Below are 18,071 nucleotides of genomic sequence, written 5' to 3' on the forward strand. Positions count from 1 at the left end.
AAACGTTCTTTTACCTATAACGTAAAATAATATTTAATTCTCTTAATTTTTTCGGTTGAAACGAAATAAAAAAAATAAATAATAAAAAAAAAAATAATAAAACTCACAACGTACTGATTGCTGCAGCCAAGAGAAGAAGTTACTATTAAAATTATCCAACGCAGCTTTTGTTTTTGACCTCGATAAAATACATTTCACGCTAGCCATGTAATATTTGACGAGAACGAATGCCGATTGCGCAGAATATAAAGACTGAAGACTGTTCGATTTGAATGGTACTGCGATACTGTTAAGTATTATTCAATTATATTAATACAAGACAAAAAATATAAAAAAAACATTAAGAATACATTTGAGGATTCAAATTTATAGATAAACCTGTTCGGTTCAGTTTCGTCATCCAAAAAAGGAATTGGAACGATCGCTGATTCATCGATATTGGAAACATCGTTGTATCCTTCAATTGAAGATTTCAAAAATTATTGTTAATTATCTTTAATGTTATGAAATGTTTAATAAATATACAAAATGTTCTGTAACTGATATACAAACAAATAGAATACAATAAATTCTAAAACTTATTTTTCTCTAAAACAAAGCCTTAGGTATTTTATTTGACCGTTCCACGAAATTGATTGTTGCTTTATATACGAAGTTATTTATTTTGTCAAATATAAATTATATTTATTGTTTATATTATAGTATAATTATAATACTAATTTAAATTAGAAACTATATTTGTAGTATAATTATACTCATTTTACATTAAATATTTTTTTAATAAATCACAAAATATTTGGAATATAAAAAATGTTTGATATTGTTGTTTCAAGTATAATTTATACTTAATATGCAATAGCATAATTACACTAATATATTATTAATAATATAATTCGATATTAAATAATATTTTAATCAAAATGAAAAAAGAAATTAGTATTTAGAACAATTAAAAAGTAAAACAAATCATTATAATATAAAAATACCTGCATGTAAAAATCTTCTCAATCTAATTCGAGAAACAAATCGTTTTATCTTTCTACGAGCGTGTCTTTTTTGTAAATGACGATTATTGTTATCACCACGAATAGGAAAAGTAATTAATCCATTACAAGCTACGGAAGATTCCGATGGTGTCGTTATAATTAGCGACATTTTCGTAGGTGTAATTTCAGGACGAGGTTTTGACCAACCAAGGCCATTCGTATGAAGAAAATCTTTTAATTCGTCGTAAAGCTCAAAAAGTTTTTTTGCGTTATGATACTTGATATTTCCTGCGTAATACGATTGTTTGGTAAGTGGTAATATGTAAGCTCGCAAATAACCACCCATTACATCGGCCAGAGCTTTCAACATCAAGTGTTTCGATTTTCCTATTGAAAGCTTACTTACGGACTCCAAACAAATGTGAAAATAATCCATTAACAAAGCTATGTACTGATCGTTCTGATAATCAATGATATTCACCTATAAAGTCACAATAAATTTGATACGTAATAATCATCTTAAGTAACATCGCGCTAAGAGTTGTTATGCAATGTTTAAAAATAAAAAATCAGCTAATTAGATTTACAGATCAAAAAGTGCATATGAGTTCATACTAGGATAAAAGAAAAAAATTCAGAAAAATTGAATTTGCCAACAATTACTGGTAACTAGGATATTTCGATTATTCCGAATAACCAATACCCAGTTCTATGTTGCCGATATAGAAAATTACTTTAATTCTACTCGATCCGCAAAGTAACGAAGTATTTGAGTAAGACACCCAGGTAAATGAAAAATACAAATCTGACAGGCTTACAGCAATACTTATACAGCTCACATTATCATGAATCCTGTTACTTACAATTTTATACAATTTATTATCATTTAGAAAGTTTTAGGAAACATATTTCTTACGACCAGATATTAGTGTATCATTTTACATACACTGTTTTAAAAATATAAACTAACCAAAACGTTATTCAAGTAAATTATTCGAATCAAACATATATATATATATGGTATTCATCTACCTAAGAATTCAACAGATCGTGCAGTAAAATCTATATTTTTTATATTTTTTTGAACCCAGTCAACAATATTTTGAAAATATAAATAACCTAATATATTTTAAATACCAGGGTAATATAGATAAAATATTTTAATAAAACATATAATCAGATATTTTTCATTTACCTTAATATCTTACCGAATACTAAGTATCCAATGGATCAAAAAACAACTTTATTTCATGTATTCTCTCGAACTCAATAATTGCTGATAATTAATCAAAACTGCATAACAACTCAAATTCTCTTGTTATCCCATTATCATCATGACATATAATTTATACCTTGGGTAAAATATCTTGAAACATACGTCGACTATTCAAAATAGTAAATTCTTCGTTTGTCCAACAACGTTTCATGCAATCACCTCTCTCAAACAATACCGTACCAATGTTCTCGTTATTTCTCAAAACTTTGTTACCTGTTGTTCTACATTAATAATACAGGTACTATAATAAACAGGAGTATAATAAAGCAGCATTATTATATTTTTCGATTTTAATTCGAACATTATGCTTTACATAATATTTTTTACATATACTTAATAATAATGCAAGTATGATAATATTCGTTAACCAGTTAACCGTGATTGACGAATATACTCGTCATACGGAAAAAGTAATTACTATTAACTATTTAATACTAGATTTACAGAAATTTTATTGATTGAATGATACGAATATATATTAGAAACCATTTTCCCCTCAGCATTCTAATTTTTAAATGTTGTATAATGTATACTACAAAATACGTATTTTTTTTTCGTCAATTTCCTAGTTATTTCTTCCTTTATCTGTAAACCTACTGTTAAATTGCAATTTTAGTGCAAACTAAAAACAAAAAATAAAACAAGAACTATTAATAATTATTATAAAAATACTATATATAATCTAACAAAGTAGAACAAATTCAGTCAACTAAACCTAATGCTACACATCTAATGGGAAAGATTATATACCAAGCACATCTTCAAGAAATAATCTTGCACGAAAATGTATTTTGCAATAATGTTGCAAAAATAATATTCGGAAAAAATAAAGATATTAGTGCTCGACTTGCAAAGTGCCATTGTGTTTTGTACCTTGCTTTACTCAATATCATTCAACAACAGTAGATTCAATTTTCAACTAATCATTTTTCTAAATGATTGATTTCTTACAATAAATGTTAATTATAATATTATTTATTTTATTAAAAAAAAATAAAACTAGGATTTGATTACAACTTAAATCAATATTATAATAACTAACTACACATACTCTGTATCGGACGAGAATATTCGTCATCGCTTTATTTTGACGACACAATTAAGGTACACACTTTATAAAGAGATTACCACAACTAATTGGTTAATCTCACATTTTCTATCTTTTGTAATTAATTTTTTATTGTTGAAGACATTAGGTGATACGTTCTGAAATATAATTTAAACACATATACGAATTAGATACCTTTGTTTGTCAGAAGTTATACTTATTACAAGTATTAAAAGAAACCATAGAAAATGTGGTTTCATGCTCCGTACGAACAAATCTCGATTATCTATCCGTACAATTTTTTCTTTGTATTTTTTTGTCTAGCTTTTCAAACAAATGTTTTCCTCAAAAATCGTTTTGACTTTATTTCAATCAATTTCTTTATCCCCTTCCGTCACGATTTTGTCGTCCATTTCTAACACGGCAAACTTCACGTTTGAGATTAAAATCGAATAAACATTTTATAAAAAAAAATGTAATATTATAACCTATATCTATGTTGCAAATTTGTTGGTTATTTCAAATCACAGTACATATCAATAATAAAACAAATACGACATAAAAATGAAACGAATATATAGTAACGCACAAAATTATTTGAACACTTAGCAGAAAATATTTTATTAATTATAATAAGTATATTATACGACACTTACTGACATATTATTAATATTGGATGGAGGTATGACTCTCTAGATTATATAGATAAAGTTTCAAGCAAATCGAAATATATATACAATAGTTATGATTTATTTTTTATAAACGTAGATTGCTGAAGCCATAAAAGTATTTGAACAGATAACTTTTAAGTCCTCAATATTTAGTAGAACCACCTTTGGCACGAATACCTAACATCTTGTAAACGATTATGCATATTCTTTTTTAACTTTTCTGTAACACTTGATGATATAGTACTCTATACTTCGAGTATCATAACTATCATCATCTAATCATAATAATATATCTAATCATAAATAATATTCATCTAATGTTAATAATATATCGGTAAATGTTGTATAATGTACTTATTATAATTAATAAAATATTTCATGGTAAGTGTTCAAATACTTATGTGAGTCACCGTAAATATCCATAGAAAAAGAATATACTTCTGATGGCTTAATCATGATTTTCCCAATAAATAACTTAATCCTAATCATTTATAATAGTAATATTATAATTTCAAAATGTGTATATTACTTTGAAATTTTGTAGATGTAAAAATGGAAAGATTAGGACGACTTCATTTTACATAAAAATCGTAAATGTAACATTTTGACTTCGTCGGTGTTCAACTTAACAACACCTTCCTGATTGTCTATTGAAAGTAAAGTTCCTACAGCTTCTCGTTCTTCTCCAACAATTACTTTCACTCGATCTCCTCTTGAAGGTACTACAGGTTCCAATTGATCGCAAACCAAATTTACGACTCTGTCTTCCACGGGTAGAAATACAGCGCACATACCGGCCTAATTGATAAGAAATTATTCTAATAAATTAATTGGCCTAATTAAAAAGAAATTATTCTAATAAATTAATTGGCCTAATTGAAAAAAAGTTATTCTAATAAATTAATTGGTGATAATAAAGTTTATGAATGGGATAAAATTATTTGTAATACTCACAGAAATTCCTCTTATTATACCCTGTTGTCCTACTAATGCAGGATCCGGATGAGAATCTCGGATTCGTACTTCTATATCTGTTGTGTGCCATTCAGTATTATTAATCATTCCAGAACCAGATCCAGCATCTAAACCTGATCCTGGTGTTTGTGGATTATAAGGACTTCCTGCTACTCCTGCAATACAAATTAATATCATTTAATAAAACAGGATACTTTCTCTTATAAAATATTCGACTAAATCAAACAATGTTTATTGTTCTTCAAAACAATATTATTATTATTTTTAGTAAGTTTTGACATAAAAAAGAATTTATTTAAAATATTTATATTTAAATGCGAAATAAATATTTTAATACGTTCCGTGTTAAGTTGATTTTCAGTGGCTTTCCATTAAAGCTATATGGATTGCATACAAGTCACAAATGAATAGCAAAAATTTCGAGTGGCCTGAACGAAAAGTTTAAAGTGGAACAAATACGATCCATGAGGCATGAAACATATTAACACATTAAGCGCCAGCGCTGCGTTAACCTTCTGATCGCGACGTGATCTCGGAGAAATACATCAATATATACCAAAAGAGTACTTGAAAATTTAAAATACTATTTTTGGGGTTTAAAAAAATAATAATTGTAAATAAATTAAAATATCTATTTTTTTATTTTTTCAAGTAACTTTTTAAGCTATTTTAATTTACTTAACTTAAATTGTAAATTTTAGATGTTATAGTAAAAAAAATGCAGAAGGCGTACATATGCGTTTTTCGTATATATTGATGAATACGTGAAAGCGTATCTATACGCTTTAGCAGTCAAGGGGTTAATGCGGGTTTCTGAGTCTATCGTTTGAACGCCGACCCCGAAATGTTACGGAATGTTTTTGCTTGTATGAGTGTCTTACACATTGATTTGCATTTGTTACACTCCAAAAACAAAACGTATACGATGATTCGGAAGCAATCAAATATTTTCTTTACCTACTCTCGTTGATGACAAACACACAAATAAGACCGGCGTTAGGGCTTTAATGGCTGATACATTGTCGGCGATAAAGCTTTAGATGTCTTATATGTCGCCGGCGCTTAATGTGTTAAAATATTAAACATTGTTCTATTTCATAAAAAATGATTATCATCGGTTTAGCAAAAAAAGAATTGCGTCGAATTACAGTTACTTAGCATAGAGGTTTTATACAGATTCAATTGGAATTATTTCAGGAGTTAAATTTCTGAAAACCTTGAAAATACTTAAATAGAAAATAAAATGACATGCTGGATTCCTAACATTGAGTAAAATATGTATTGTCTTACCTGGTGTCATAGGACTGTAACCCATTGGTGAGGGAGTAGCGAATGCTCCATGAGGACTTGTAGTATATCCAGTTCCACTTGGTGACGGTGTAGCAACGTAACCTGCAGGACTTGGACTTGCAGTCGCACTACCAGCAGGACTAGGACTGGGTTGGTATGTACTAAAACTTTGCTCAGATCCATACATAGTACCTGGTGTTTGAGGAGTAAACGGACCACCAGTAGAAGGATAACCAGATACGTATCCTGGTGAACCAGCTTCTTCCATGCCATAACCATCGAAGTCGTTTGTTCTCGCAGGGGTATTGGTGATTGTAGGATCCCAAGCACCTGACTGACCAGGTGTTCGTGAACCATCGTGGGATGGAGTCATAGAGCCATAATGAGGTGTACGTGAACCATCTGTAATAGAAATGTAATTGATTATTTTTAATGGTTGATATTTATTGGAGTATAATTTTTATACATTTTTGGTTATTATTTTATAATAAAATAGCAATATCGATGATATATAATTGTAAATGACACTTACTTTCGTACATAGGTGTTTGAGATCCATGCATAGGAGTTTTCGAGCCATCTCTCGCATACATTGGTGTTTGTCCACCAGCCGTATATGCTGGTGTACGACTGTAACTGCTGAAACCACCATCTTTTGTTGGTACTCCAACGTTTGCTATGTGAGATCTATCCACAGATATTGTTTGACACGTAGAATGTAGTTCTACGCGTGCAGTATTTTCTGTAGCATCTTTAACTATGCCTACGTTTCCTTTATAAGGCCCACCAGTTATTTTTATTGTAGTTCCTATTAACTCCCTGTCTCTTCTTGTACCTCCACCGCGACCTCTACCTCTACCACCACCACCTCGGCCCATTCCACCTCTATTATATAAAAATTATTTGCATATTTATTATATTATATTATACATTATAAATATCAAATGAAATTAAAAGTATCGAAAAATCTTTTCATTTTTGTTATAAAACTTAAAATTAAAATAATTTAAAAATGTAAATATATTTAATCTTAAAAAATTTAAGTATTATTTTTTCTTTTTAACTTTAATTTAATTATATTTTTATTAAATATATATACAGGGTCTTTTTTTTTCCTAACTCGACCATCTAAAATATCTCGCTTATTTCGTACGATAGAAAACATGTCAAAGGAACAAAATATTCTGTTCGAAGGCACCGCGATATGATTATGGACCGAATTTATTTTTCAAAGTTATTTTTTCCGAGATATCAAGGTTATTCGTATTCTTTTTTAAATGGTTTTAAAAAAGATATTTTAGGTGGTCGAGTTAGGCGAAAGACCTTGTATATATGTATATTAAATTTTAAAAATATTAAAAAAAAAATTTAATAATAATTAAACTATCAAGTATGAAAAGATTTTTTGATGCCTCTAATATAAAAAACAAATAAAAGATTTGATACCAACCCACTAGGATGCATCGGAGATGCAATTCTTGGTGACATAAAGCCTGAGATTGGTGACATAGATGTAACACCTGATTTATTTCCACCAGAAAGTTGTAAATGTCTTGTTTTACATACGAATATGCCTCCATTATCAACGAACATTCTTGAATGTAAAAATGCAAAACTTCTATAAAGATGTTTTATTTCACCACCTCTTCCTGCATGTGGTCCATCGACTACCTTAACAATATCTTTTTTTTGTATTGGATTTTGTTGTGAATCTAACGCAACTGCATTTCTATTCTCTCGACGTTTCGTTAATCCTTGTGGTCTAGCTTCGATCACTTTACCGTGCATTGAAAGAACATGGAAATTCTCACGTTCAAGACGAACTATAACGCCAACTGTTTGAGCATCAAGTTGAACTAAATCACCCCACTGAAACTGGCCTAAACTATCAACACCAGTTGCCATATCCGAGCATAATTGTAAATCTCTGGGAAGCACTTCCAGTTCGTGCATTGATAAATCAGAGAACAAAACAATTCTGTTTGGTTCCACTCTAACAATCAAACCAGTATCTCCTTCGTATCTTCCAGCAACTACCTGGTAAAATCAAACATTTGTTCGAATTGATCTTATAAAAAAAAAAAACTTCAAACAAATACAATTATTATAATTATTATTGTTACTGTTAACAAAGAAAGTGTAAAAATGTATTTTCAGCAAACATTATTATTGACACTCCTTATAATATTAATTATTATAAATTATATTTTGTACTATATAAACTAAAACGTATACTTACTTTAACATGATCACCCATAACAAAATATTTCCTCAACTCGCATGATCGGAATTCTAAAGCATCTTTCAGTTCTTCATGTTTTGGCATAACCATTATTAGATTTCCATCTATTGAGACTATTTTGCCTTGCAAATTTATCAATTCACCCTCACATACTTCTACGTTATCACCATTACTGAAGGAATGTGTTACTGCTTGATCTTCTTTTCCAGCAGGTGTTCCTGTTGCTGGAGCTCCACTTAAATCTATTTCAACACCTTCTGGTGCTTCTTCAAATCTCTCTAATTCTGAAAGGGACGGTTTAACTCCTTCTGCTACAATAGCACTTGTTGTGAAATTTTTATACAAAAATCTGGAAACATAATCAAAATTTTGGATTACAAAGATATAAGAAAATATAATATTAGAAATTAATAGAATCATTAGACAATGCACAATACATAACGCACATAACCAACACCAAAGATACGCACAAATGCATATGCATTATATTAAATATATTTACCCTTTTCGACTATATCTGTTGCCTTCAAAAATTAAGAAATCTCCATCGCTAGTAACTTCACCTCCAATAGCTCGAATTGCTTCAGGATTAAATGGTTTCGCAGGTGGTCTTCTCTTTTTCCTTCTTTTCAAAGCTTCTGATTCACTTTGAGCTGTTCTCAATGCACCACGAGGTCGAGTATAATCTATCCTTGGTAATAATTTTAAGTGCACTTGATTTTGCGCCAAATCAACGTAATCTACTTGTGCTATATCATCCTTATAAATGCCTCTTTTTAATCTGACCCACTGTTTAGCCTTTAATCCTGTCTGTTCTTTAACGACTCTTAATACATCAGTCATTTCTTTAATCGGCACCATCTGTTGTTTCCATATGCCCATTCTTAAATTACCTACATTTTCTATAGCAGCTTTTATGTGAGGTTGTTTATATGCTTCTATATAAATATAACCTTTTACGCCTTCTGGTACAACAACTGATTTAATTTGAAGCGGTTCCCCTAAAAGAAAAAATGTCAATCAAATAATTAATTATATATTAATTATTCGATAATAATTAATTCGAATATTTATTTTATTAATTTGAATTAAAATGAAATAGAAAATATATAATACCAGAAAATTGATATGTAATAAACTTTCGCATCAATAAAAGCGCTGTTGCTTTTTCTTCTCCAATACGACATTTAACCATCCAAAGATTAGGATCTTTAACTCCAGGAAGTAAAGTTTGTTGAGTTATTTCATCGCTCATTTCTTCACCACCATCACCAAAGTGACGAGCAGCTGCAGATTCATCTGCGTACTTTTTCCTCAAATATTCTTCTATTTCATCTTCTTTCTGAGAGCTGAAAAAAATTATTTTTAATGAAAAATGAGTGTTAATTATAAAACATATAGTGTTGTCCCGAGACCCGGGAGTGTCAATTATAAAACATATAGTTGCCCCCCCACCCCCAAAAAAAAAGTATAACACTTCGTGGACACGGGTTAGAACAGGAACAAGAACTTTATTAGGACTACAAGGAATAGTAAAATAACAAGCAAGATATGTAGAAGGATCCCCAGAATCCTCCATCGATATGTCCGCACGCCGCGGCCTCCTGTCCAGATCTCTCTGAAGCTTCACCCAAAAACAACCAGGTCGCCTGGGAATGGCTTTCTTACCTTTTTTCCCAGAACAACACAGGCCAGCTAGCAACAAGATGTTATAATTTCTAATATGTTAAATATTAAAACTTACTCCCAAAGATTAGTGCCTCTACGTCTTCCTTCAATTTCTCTCGCAGTAGGTCCTAATTCATCCACTTCATTCCCTACGATACCAATTTCTTGAGCTCCTTCCTCCCATTCTTCGTCATCTTCAACTTCATCATCTACTTCAGCTTCATCAATGATAAATCCACCAAATCTGTCTTTTTTCTTTTTCTTTCTAGGCCTATCCTCATCTTCTTCTTCTTCTTCTTCATCATATTCACTACTGCCATCCAGATCTTCACCTATAATCATAGAAAACTTCTATTGATTTCGTTCACTAGATGATGACAGAGTGAACCATTAACTCCTTCTCGTACTTCAACGAATCTGACTCGTGATGAAGATTTTGGCCCAAACATGAATATCACGAGCCAGGTTCGCAAACAGATGGTTGAGTTCGATCCCTATACAACCCTTTTTTTTGGTTTCGTTAGGAGGAAAAACCTTCATAGGCAGTCAAATTCAGCCCGCCTGATACAATCCTACTGCTTGGGCCCAAGTTTCATCGAGCTAAATGGCATGGGAATGGGTTAAATTGATAATCAGTTTAGATTATTCTATTGTTAATAGATCAATGAAAAATTGTTTTATATGCTTTAACATGGTTCAATAAAGATAATTATGAAATTTTTTCGTTAATTCTTTTTTTATTTAATTTTCTTACTATATTAAAAAGCTGAAGATAGATTTAAAAATTGTGTATCGGTAAGAGTTAACAATAAATTGATTGCAGGGCCTTTTTGAACCAGAATTTATATTAAATAAATAAAATTTATTCGCCAACAACAATATAATTTAAACCATTTCAATTTTGTGAATCAATCAATATTGGATGTATTCAAATTAGCTTACCTTCTGGCTCATCTTCTGGTTCCACGACCTCTTCTTCGTCAGATCTAACTTCTTCAGCTTCGTCAGCTTTATCATCTCCATCTTCTGACCTAAATGTTCAAATATGGTAGATACAAAGAAATAAAAACTGAGCATTGTATGATTTACAATTTATCAAGAAAATAAACAAACTCACTACGTACCCTGATCCTGATCTGGAACGTGATCGAGACCTTGAAGGACTCCTAGAAGGTGATCTGGAAGGACTTCTGCTACGAGAAACGCTACGATTTTCTTCCTGATCGCTTTCACTACCTCTACCACCACGATCACTTTCATTATCGGAAAAATTACTTCCCTCTGATTCAGACATTTTTCTTTTTTTACTTAAACAACCAAATTGTTTAAATTATTATTATAAGAAATATAAACTTAATGCCACGTATACATTTACGTAAAGTTATATTAATGGCATTTAAAGTAAAACAAATACTCTTGAGGTTACACGTCCACGTTACTTTTATAACATTTCTTAACAGTACCACCAACTTAACGAAGTGTCTGAATTTGTAGGAGTACCAACAGCAATATCGAGAAAAATTGCTCAACAATTCTAATGTGGCGCCACTAGTCAGTCAAGAGGAGACATAAGCGCGCCCTTTTTTCTTGAAAGTAGCTCACATTTCTGGCCGGTATGGAGCACCACTAGTGTGAAATTTAAAAAAAATCGATTTTTTTGCATATTTCTATAGTCTATACCTATATATTCGAAGCCTATATACAAAGAGGACGATCGCAGTGTTATAAATGTGGCTACGATATACACAATAAGAGGATGATTTCTATTGCCACTAGAGAGCGCGTCGATTCGCTGGACATGTGGCGTGCTCTATTAGCCAAATAATAGCATAGGGAAATTATAGGTTTTACGTAGGCGGATAACAAGAATTAATATCACTCGTGTAACAAATAACAACGATATATTTTAACAACGTTGGAATAACAAATCTTTACAACGGGTACATGTGTCTTTCTTTTTCTCCATCCGCTCTCCTTAGTTACTAACACCTCTGCCCGCTCCCTAGTCCCTTTTTCCTCTGCCCGGGATGTCGCGGCTTTCTATTGGCGGGACGGCTGTCCAATCACATGTAATGATTGCACCACCGCCAGTCGGAGCGCCAAAGTACTCCCCTCCAGATTTCTACAAGTTGACTCGTTGTTTGGCTTTAACGCCCGGGTATGTTCTTAACACTAGAAAGACGGGAGCTTAGTATATACCTATATTGCCTGAAAGCAGTCAAAATGACTGCATTGTGAAAAAATAACTAATGCGCAAAGAAATTTGTTTAACAGTAATTTTTAATATATTTTATATCACTAACGGTCATATAACAAGTTATTAATAAGTATTAACAATAAAAAAAATGTATTTCAGTTCGAAAAAAAATAATTTATACATTATCTGGACATTTTAAGCAAATAAAAGTGCAAATCTTCTTGGATGTACATCTTCCGCAAACATACTTTTTACATTATTGACAAATATTATTTGTTTTGTTATTGTGGCAAAGTCGTATTTGACAAATTTTTCGTTTGGTAGAATCTGTTGTATTTGAATATGTTGCAGTTGATACTTGTGGGTCTTTCTGTTGTGATGAATGTTTCTCTCTTTCAGTTGTGTAATCGGCGGAAAGCTGTTCTGCTAATTGAAACAGGAACTTTTTTCGTTCTATTTGTATTCCGGTCACTTCTTTATAAAGGATCCAAGCATTTATTGCAGCCAAATCTAAAATGTTACAAAATATTTGGAGGGGCCATCTACAAGAACTAGATTTCACCGTATATTTTCTGGCCATTTGATCTGTCATATCAACTCAAAATTTTGTTTTATTATAAAACTGAATAAAATCTGGTAACATTTTTCTATTACTTTTATCAATTTTAACAAATTTATGCCTGGAACTTAGAACAGCTACTCTTGTTCGGTTTGCTTTTATATATTGTAAGGACACAATTTTCTGATCTATATAGGAGAGTGGAAAAACGAGGCATGTTATCCTTCAAATGTTTGGCTGCTTTGGGTAATTCTCTTTTATTTCCACTAATAGTTTCAACTAATGTAGTTTTTTTGTCCAATAATTTCGTCGCTAGTGACATGCTCGTAAAAAAGTTGTCGGTCGTGACACTTCTTCCACAGCCTGTATATAGTTCGACAAGTTTCAGAACAACGTATTCGCTTAGAAGAATTGACGATGATCGTTGTTCATCTTTCCCCAAGTAAGCAAAACAATTCAACACGTACTTGCTAGTAACGTCTGATGCAAGCCAGAATTTGATGCCAAATTTATTCGGTTTATAAGGCATATATTGTATAAACTTGCACCTAGCTTTTTTTCGAGATAATTGTTCGTCAACTGTTATGTTTTGCCCTGGTTGATAGCAAGCTTGACTGTTTTCAATAAACTTGTCCCATATTTCTGAAACCAAGGCAAATTTATTTGTTCGGATGCGTGTACTTCTTTCAGTCCGTTTGTCAAAACGAATAAATCGTAGAATTTGCTTGAACTTATCTCGGGACACAGTTCTTCTGAAAAATTCGGGACCCCACTTGACTGACCATAAAAAACTTAGTTATGAACCAGTTACGAACTGGTCTTTTCCAAGCAGTCAAAATGACTGCTTTTCGGCAATATAGGTATAACACACATATATACCAGAAGTGAAGGAGGGGGGGGGCAACAACAATGATTAATTAACCCATTTATATGTTGTAGAAAAAGTCACAAAATTATAAGAAGCTGTGTCATTATTTAAATAATTATTTTTTTAATTGAAATACAAAAGCAGTCAAAATGACTTGCTTAGGCAATCTAGTGTTAACTCAGGGACCTGCGAAGCTTGCGCTGTGTCCTGCTGGAATTCTGTAACATCTAAAAATGCAGGTTTTAGTCTCTCGATTGAAATGTTGCATGGCTTGCCTTTTACCAACACCGTGTAAAGCTTCTGGTTAACTCGAGCCAAAATTTCATAAGGGCCGTGATACGGTGGTTGTAGCGGTTGCCGTATCGTATCGTCTCTTAAAAAGGCGTGTGTTGCTTGCTGCAACCCTTTATGCACAAAAGGTACATTCTTTGCGTGATGTGCTGCCTCTCTAGGGCGAATTCTTCGCATCCGCTCTCTTAGGTCCTGTACGAATATTTCCGGTTTAACTCGTAAATGATTGTCCTCGAAAAACTCTCCAGGCAGTTTGAGTGTTGAACCATACAGCATTTCTGCCGTCGAGCATTTGATATTTTCTTTATAAGCTGTGCGCAACCCTAGAAGAACTATTGGCAATACTTCTAACCAATTTTTCTCTTTTCCTAATTGGCAAACTATCGCTGTCTTTAGCGTTCGATGCCATCTTTCCAAAATACCGTTTGATTGAGGGTGATATGGTGAAGACCTTGTTCTCGAACACCCCAATAGCTCGGTCAATTTTTTGAACAGTTCTGCTTCGAATTGCGATCCTTGGTCCGTAGTGATGATCGTAGGCACTCCAAATCGCGCTACCCATGTCTCGAAAAACGCTCTTGCTACTGACTCTGCTGTAATGTCAGCAATCGGGATTGCTTCTGGCCATCTCGTAAATCGGTCTATCATAGTAAGACAATACCTAAACCCTTTGCAGACAGGTAACGGCCCGATAAGGTCTAAGTGAATGTGACGGAAACGTTCACCTGGTATTGCAATTTTGTCGGGCATTTATTTATTGTGTCGTTGTATTTTTGTTGCCTGACAGGGTAAACACGTCCTTGACCATAGCGCGATTTGCTTGTTCATCCCTGGCCATACAAACTTCTGTCTTATTTGCTGTCTGGTAGTCCTTGCACTCGGATGTGCTAGCCCATGTACTACGTCAAAGATCTTTTTCCTCAATACCTTAGGGACATAAGGTACAATAGCTTCTTCCCTACTCTCGCAGTATAATGGACATTCCTGCCCTGCCAATGTAAATGGTCTAAGTTGTAATTTGGAACTGCTAGCTAAGATGTGCTTTAGCTCCTCATCTCTACTTTGTTCGAGAGCTAACTCTTCTGTAGAAACTATTACTGGGACGTTGACAGCTTCTATACGGGACAGTGCGTCTGCCACAATGTTCTCAGAACCCCCTACATGGACAATCTGAGTGGAGAACTGTGCAATAAACTCTAGCTGTCTCGCCTGACGCGGTGATGCCTTATTTAACCTCTGCTGAAATGCAAAAGTTAAGGGCTTGTGGTCCGAACGTATTGTTAACTGCCTTCCTTCGATGAAATCTTTCGAATATTTAATTGCTTCGTATATCGCCAGTAACTCACGGTCATACGTGCTATACCGACGTTGCGTCTCCGAAAGTTTTTTTGAAAAGAACATCAAAGGCTGTCTTACATATCCATCGACTTGCTCTAACGTTGCGCCTATCGCTACGTCTGATGCATCCGTGGTCAGGACAAGTGGTGCGGCTGGTTTTGGATGTGCTAGCTTTGTGGCTTCGGCTAGCGCCTGCTTGCAGCGGTCAAACGCCTCTATCGCTTCCCTCGTCCATGGCACTGGGCGCTTGTCATTTTTGCGGCTGTCTGTGAGAAATTCAGTCAGCTTCACTTGGCCTTGTGCCGCCTCTTTAATACACCTCCTGTAATAATTAACAAGACCCAGGAACCTTCTTAACTCTACTACTGTCTTTGGTCTAGGATAATTCATTATCGCCTCTGCCCTCTTTGGCAGTGGCTTTACTCCTTTCTTATCAACTGAATACCCCAAATATTCCACCCTATCAGCTTCAAAATTGCACTTGTCTACGTTAATCGTAATGCCTGCCTTTTGTAACCTGCTAAGTACTGTACGTAGATGTTCCCTATGTTTTTCCCGGTTTTCGGAAGCGACCAGTATATCATCTATGTAACAATAAACGTAGCCTAAATCCTGGAACAAAGAATTAATAAATCGTTGGAATGTCTGGGCTGCGTTTTTTAGACCAAATGGCATTGTAAGGAATTCGAAAAGTCCGAACGGTGTCGTTACTGCAATTTTCTGGATGTCTGACTCAGCAACTGGAATTTGGTGATATGCTCTTTTCAGATCTATTGTCGAGAACACGGTTTTCCCATATAACCCGTGTGCGAAATCATGGATGTGCGGTAGAGGATATTTATCTGGTTTAGTGACAGCATTTAAACCGCGATAATCTCCACAAGGTCGCCAAACGCCTGGCTGTTTCTTGGGAACCAAGTGCAGCGGTGCCGCCCAAGGGCTCTTTGATGGTCTGCAGATCCCCATTTCCACCAAATATCGAAATTCGGCTTTAGCTGCTTCTAGTTTTTCAGGGGGAAGCCTGCGGAAGGGATAGGCTACTGGTGGCCCTTCCGTCTCGATATAATGAGCTACTCCCTTCTGACACGGCCCTAGGTGAGTGAATGGTTTAGTCAGCCCTGCAAATTCCTTTAACATAAAATACTGTTCATCCGTAGATCTGACTGTCATTATCGATATATGTGGCTGGCTAGTCAAACTCGCTACTCTTGTTGCTCCGGTGTGGTTGTCCTTCAGTGACCTACTACGAAGGTCTACACTTAAATTGTAGTAGTGAAGGAAATCTGCACCAATTATCGCACAGTTAACATCAGCTACGCAGAATTTCCATCTGAATTGCCTACGCAACCGCAAGTTCAGCTCCAGCAACTTTTCACCATAGGTATAAATTGGTACATTGTTAGCTGTAAACAACTGCATCGCTGTTCGTCTTGGTTTGCCTTTAACAAATCTTACTGGCAGCAGCGAGATGTCAGCCCCTGTATCGATCAAGAACCTGATATTATTAACAGTATCAGTAATATGAAGCCTCTTTTGCGAAATGCCACTGTCCTGAACGACTCCTATTTCAGGATGTTTTACTCGTTTCCCTGACCGGCAAGCGGGTAAGGTGCCTTGCACGGTAAAATACACCTAAACGCTTTCTCCTTGTAGCGCCTATGGTAGAAACACCATCCATCTACAGTATTATTGTCTGCCTTGGCACGACTCCTACAGGTTGGTTGTGCTTGCCTTGACTTCCCCCGTTTTTTGGACATCGCGGCTATGGTAGCAGTCAGTCTTCCAACTTCTTCCCTTAACTGCATAACCTCCTCTCTACTGGAGCTATCGACACTCGCTATGCTTGGTGTTGCTGTTACTTCCATAGCCCTGTCGGCTCTGGCCGCCATTTTATCTAAACCGCACTCGTCCGAGATTGCCAGGAGCTCTTGTATACGCTGTGGTAACTTTTGTGTCCAAATCGTACGTAACATATCCTCGCGTACATCGCCTCCTGCTAGTGTACGCATTTCTCTAAGCAGCACTGACGGAGTCTTATCATCTAGCTCTATTCCTCCCAGGAGCGACATTAGCCGTTTTCCTACAGAATCTGTATAGCGCTCAATTAGAGCTGTCTTTAGTCGCTCATACTTGCCAGTCTGAGGTGGCTGCTCTACAATATCTGCCACACTTAACATTACCTGCTCGTCTAAGTGCCTCAAGACTGCGCTATACTTAATTTCGTCTGACCGAATCCTGTAGACTGCAAATTCTCCTTCTAGCTGTGAAAACCATAATTTTGGTCTGTTACGCCAAAATGTATGCAGTCTTACGTTCCTGAATTCGTTCGCCTGGATTTCCTTTCCAGCCTCACTTTTCCCGTCTATATCGGATTCTCCTGAATCCATTTGTTCTACCTCCTGGGCACTTCTATCAACTAGAGGAGTTCGGCTTACCGACATTTTCCCTTTTTTGCTTATAATCGGAACACGTGGTTTATACTTCTGTTCGACGTTCGGGGTCACCAATTATGTGGCGTGCTCTATTAGCCAAATAATAGCATAGGGAAATTATAGGTTTTACGTAGGCGGATAACAAGAATTAATATCACTCGTGTAACAAATAACAACGATATATTTTAACAACGTTGGAATAACAAATCTTTACAACGGGTACATGTGTC

At 34.3% G+C, this 18,071-nt stretch overlaps 2 protein-coding genes across 2 annotated transcripts; both read right to left on the reverse strand.

The window, feature by feature from the left end:
- Positions 1-4,197: 4,197 nt before the first annotated feature.
- On the reverse strand, positions 4,198-11,652 carry LOC122515170 (transcription elongation factor SPT5). Its single transcript, XM_043632402.1, has 11 exons — positions 11,281-11,652; positions 11,099-11,187; positions 10,233-10,488; positions 9,605-9,837; positions 8,991-9,489; positions 8,486-8,837; positions 7,697-8,283; positions 6,779-7,131; positions 6,247-6,648; positions 4,936-5,111; positions 4,198-4,779 (listed from the first exon to the last, which is right to left on the reverse strand). The coding sequence occupies exons 1-11, from the start codon at positions 11,448-11,450 to the stop codon at positions 4,543-4,545; spliced, it is 3,354 nt and encodes a 1,117-aa protein (XP_043488337.1). The 5' UTR covers positions 11,451-11,652; the 3' UTR covers positions 4,198-4,542.
- Positions 11,653-16,986: 5,334 nt separating this feature from the next.
- On the reverse strand, positions 16,987-17,850 carry LOC122522638. Its single transcript, XM_043643870.1, has one exon. The coding sequence runs from the start codon at positions 17,848-17,850 to the stop codon at positions 16,987-16,989; it is 864 nt and encodes a 287-aa protein (XP_043499805.1).
- Between the last annotated feature and the right edge of the window lie 221 nt (positions 17,851-18,071).

This window comes from Polistes fuscatus, unplaced genomic scaffold (assembly GCF_010416935.1).
Source record: "Polistes fuscatus isolate 324 unplaced genomic scaffold, CU_Pfus_HIC Scaffold1, whole genome shotgun sequence".
NCBI classification, from domain to species: Eukaryota; Metazoa; Arthropoda; class Insecta; order Hymenoptera; family Vespidae; genus Polistes; species Polistes fuscatus.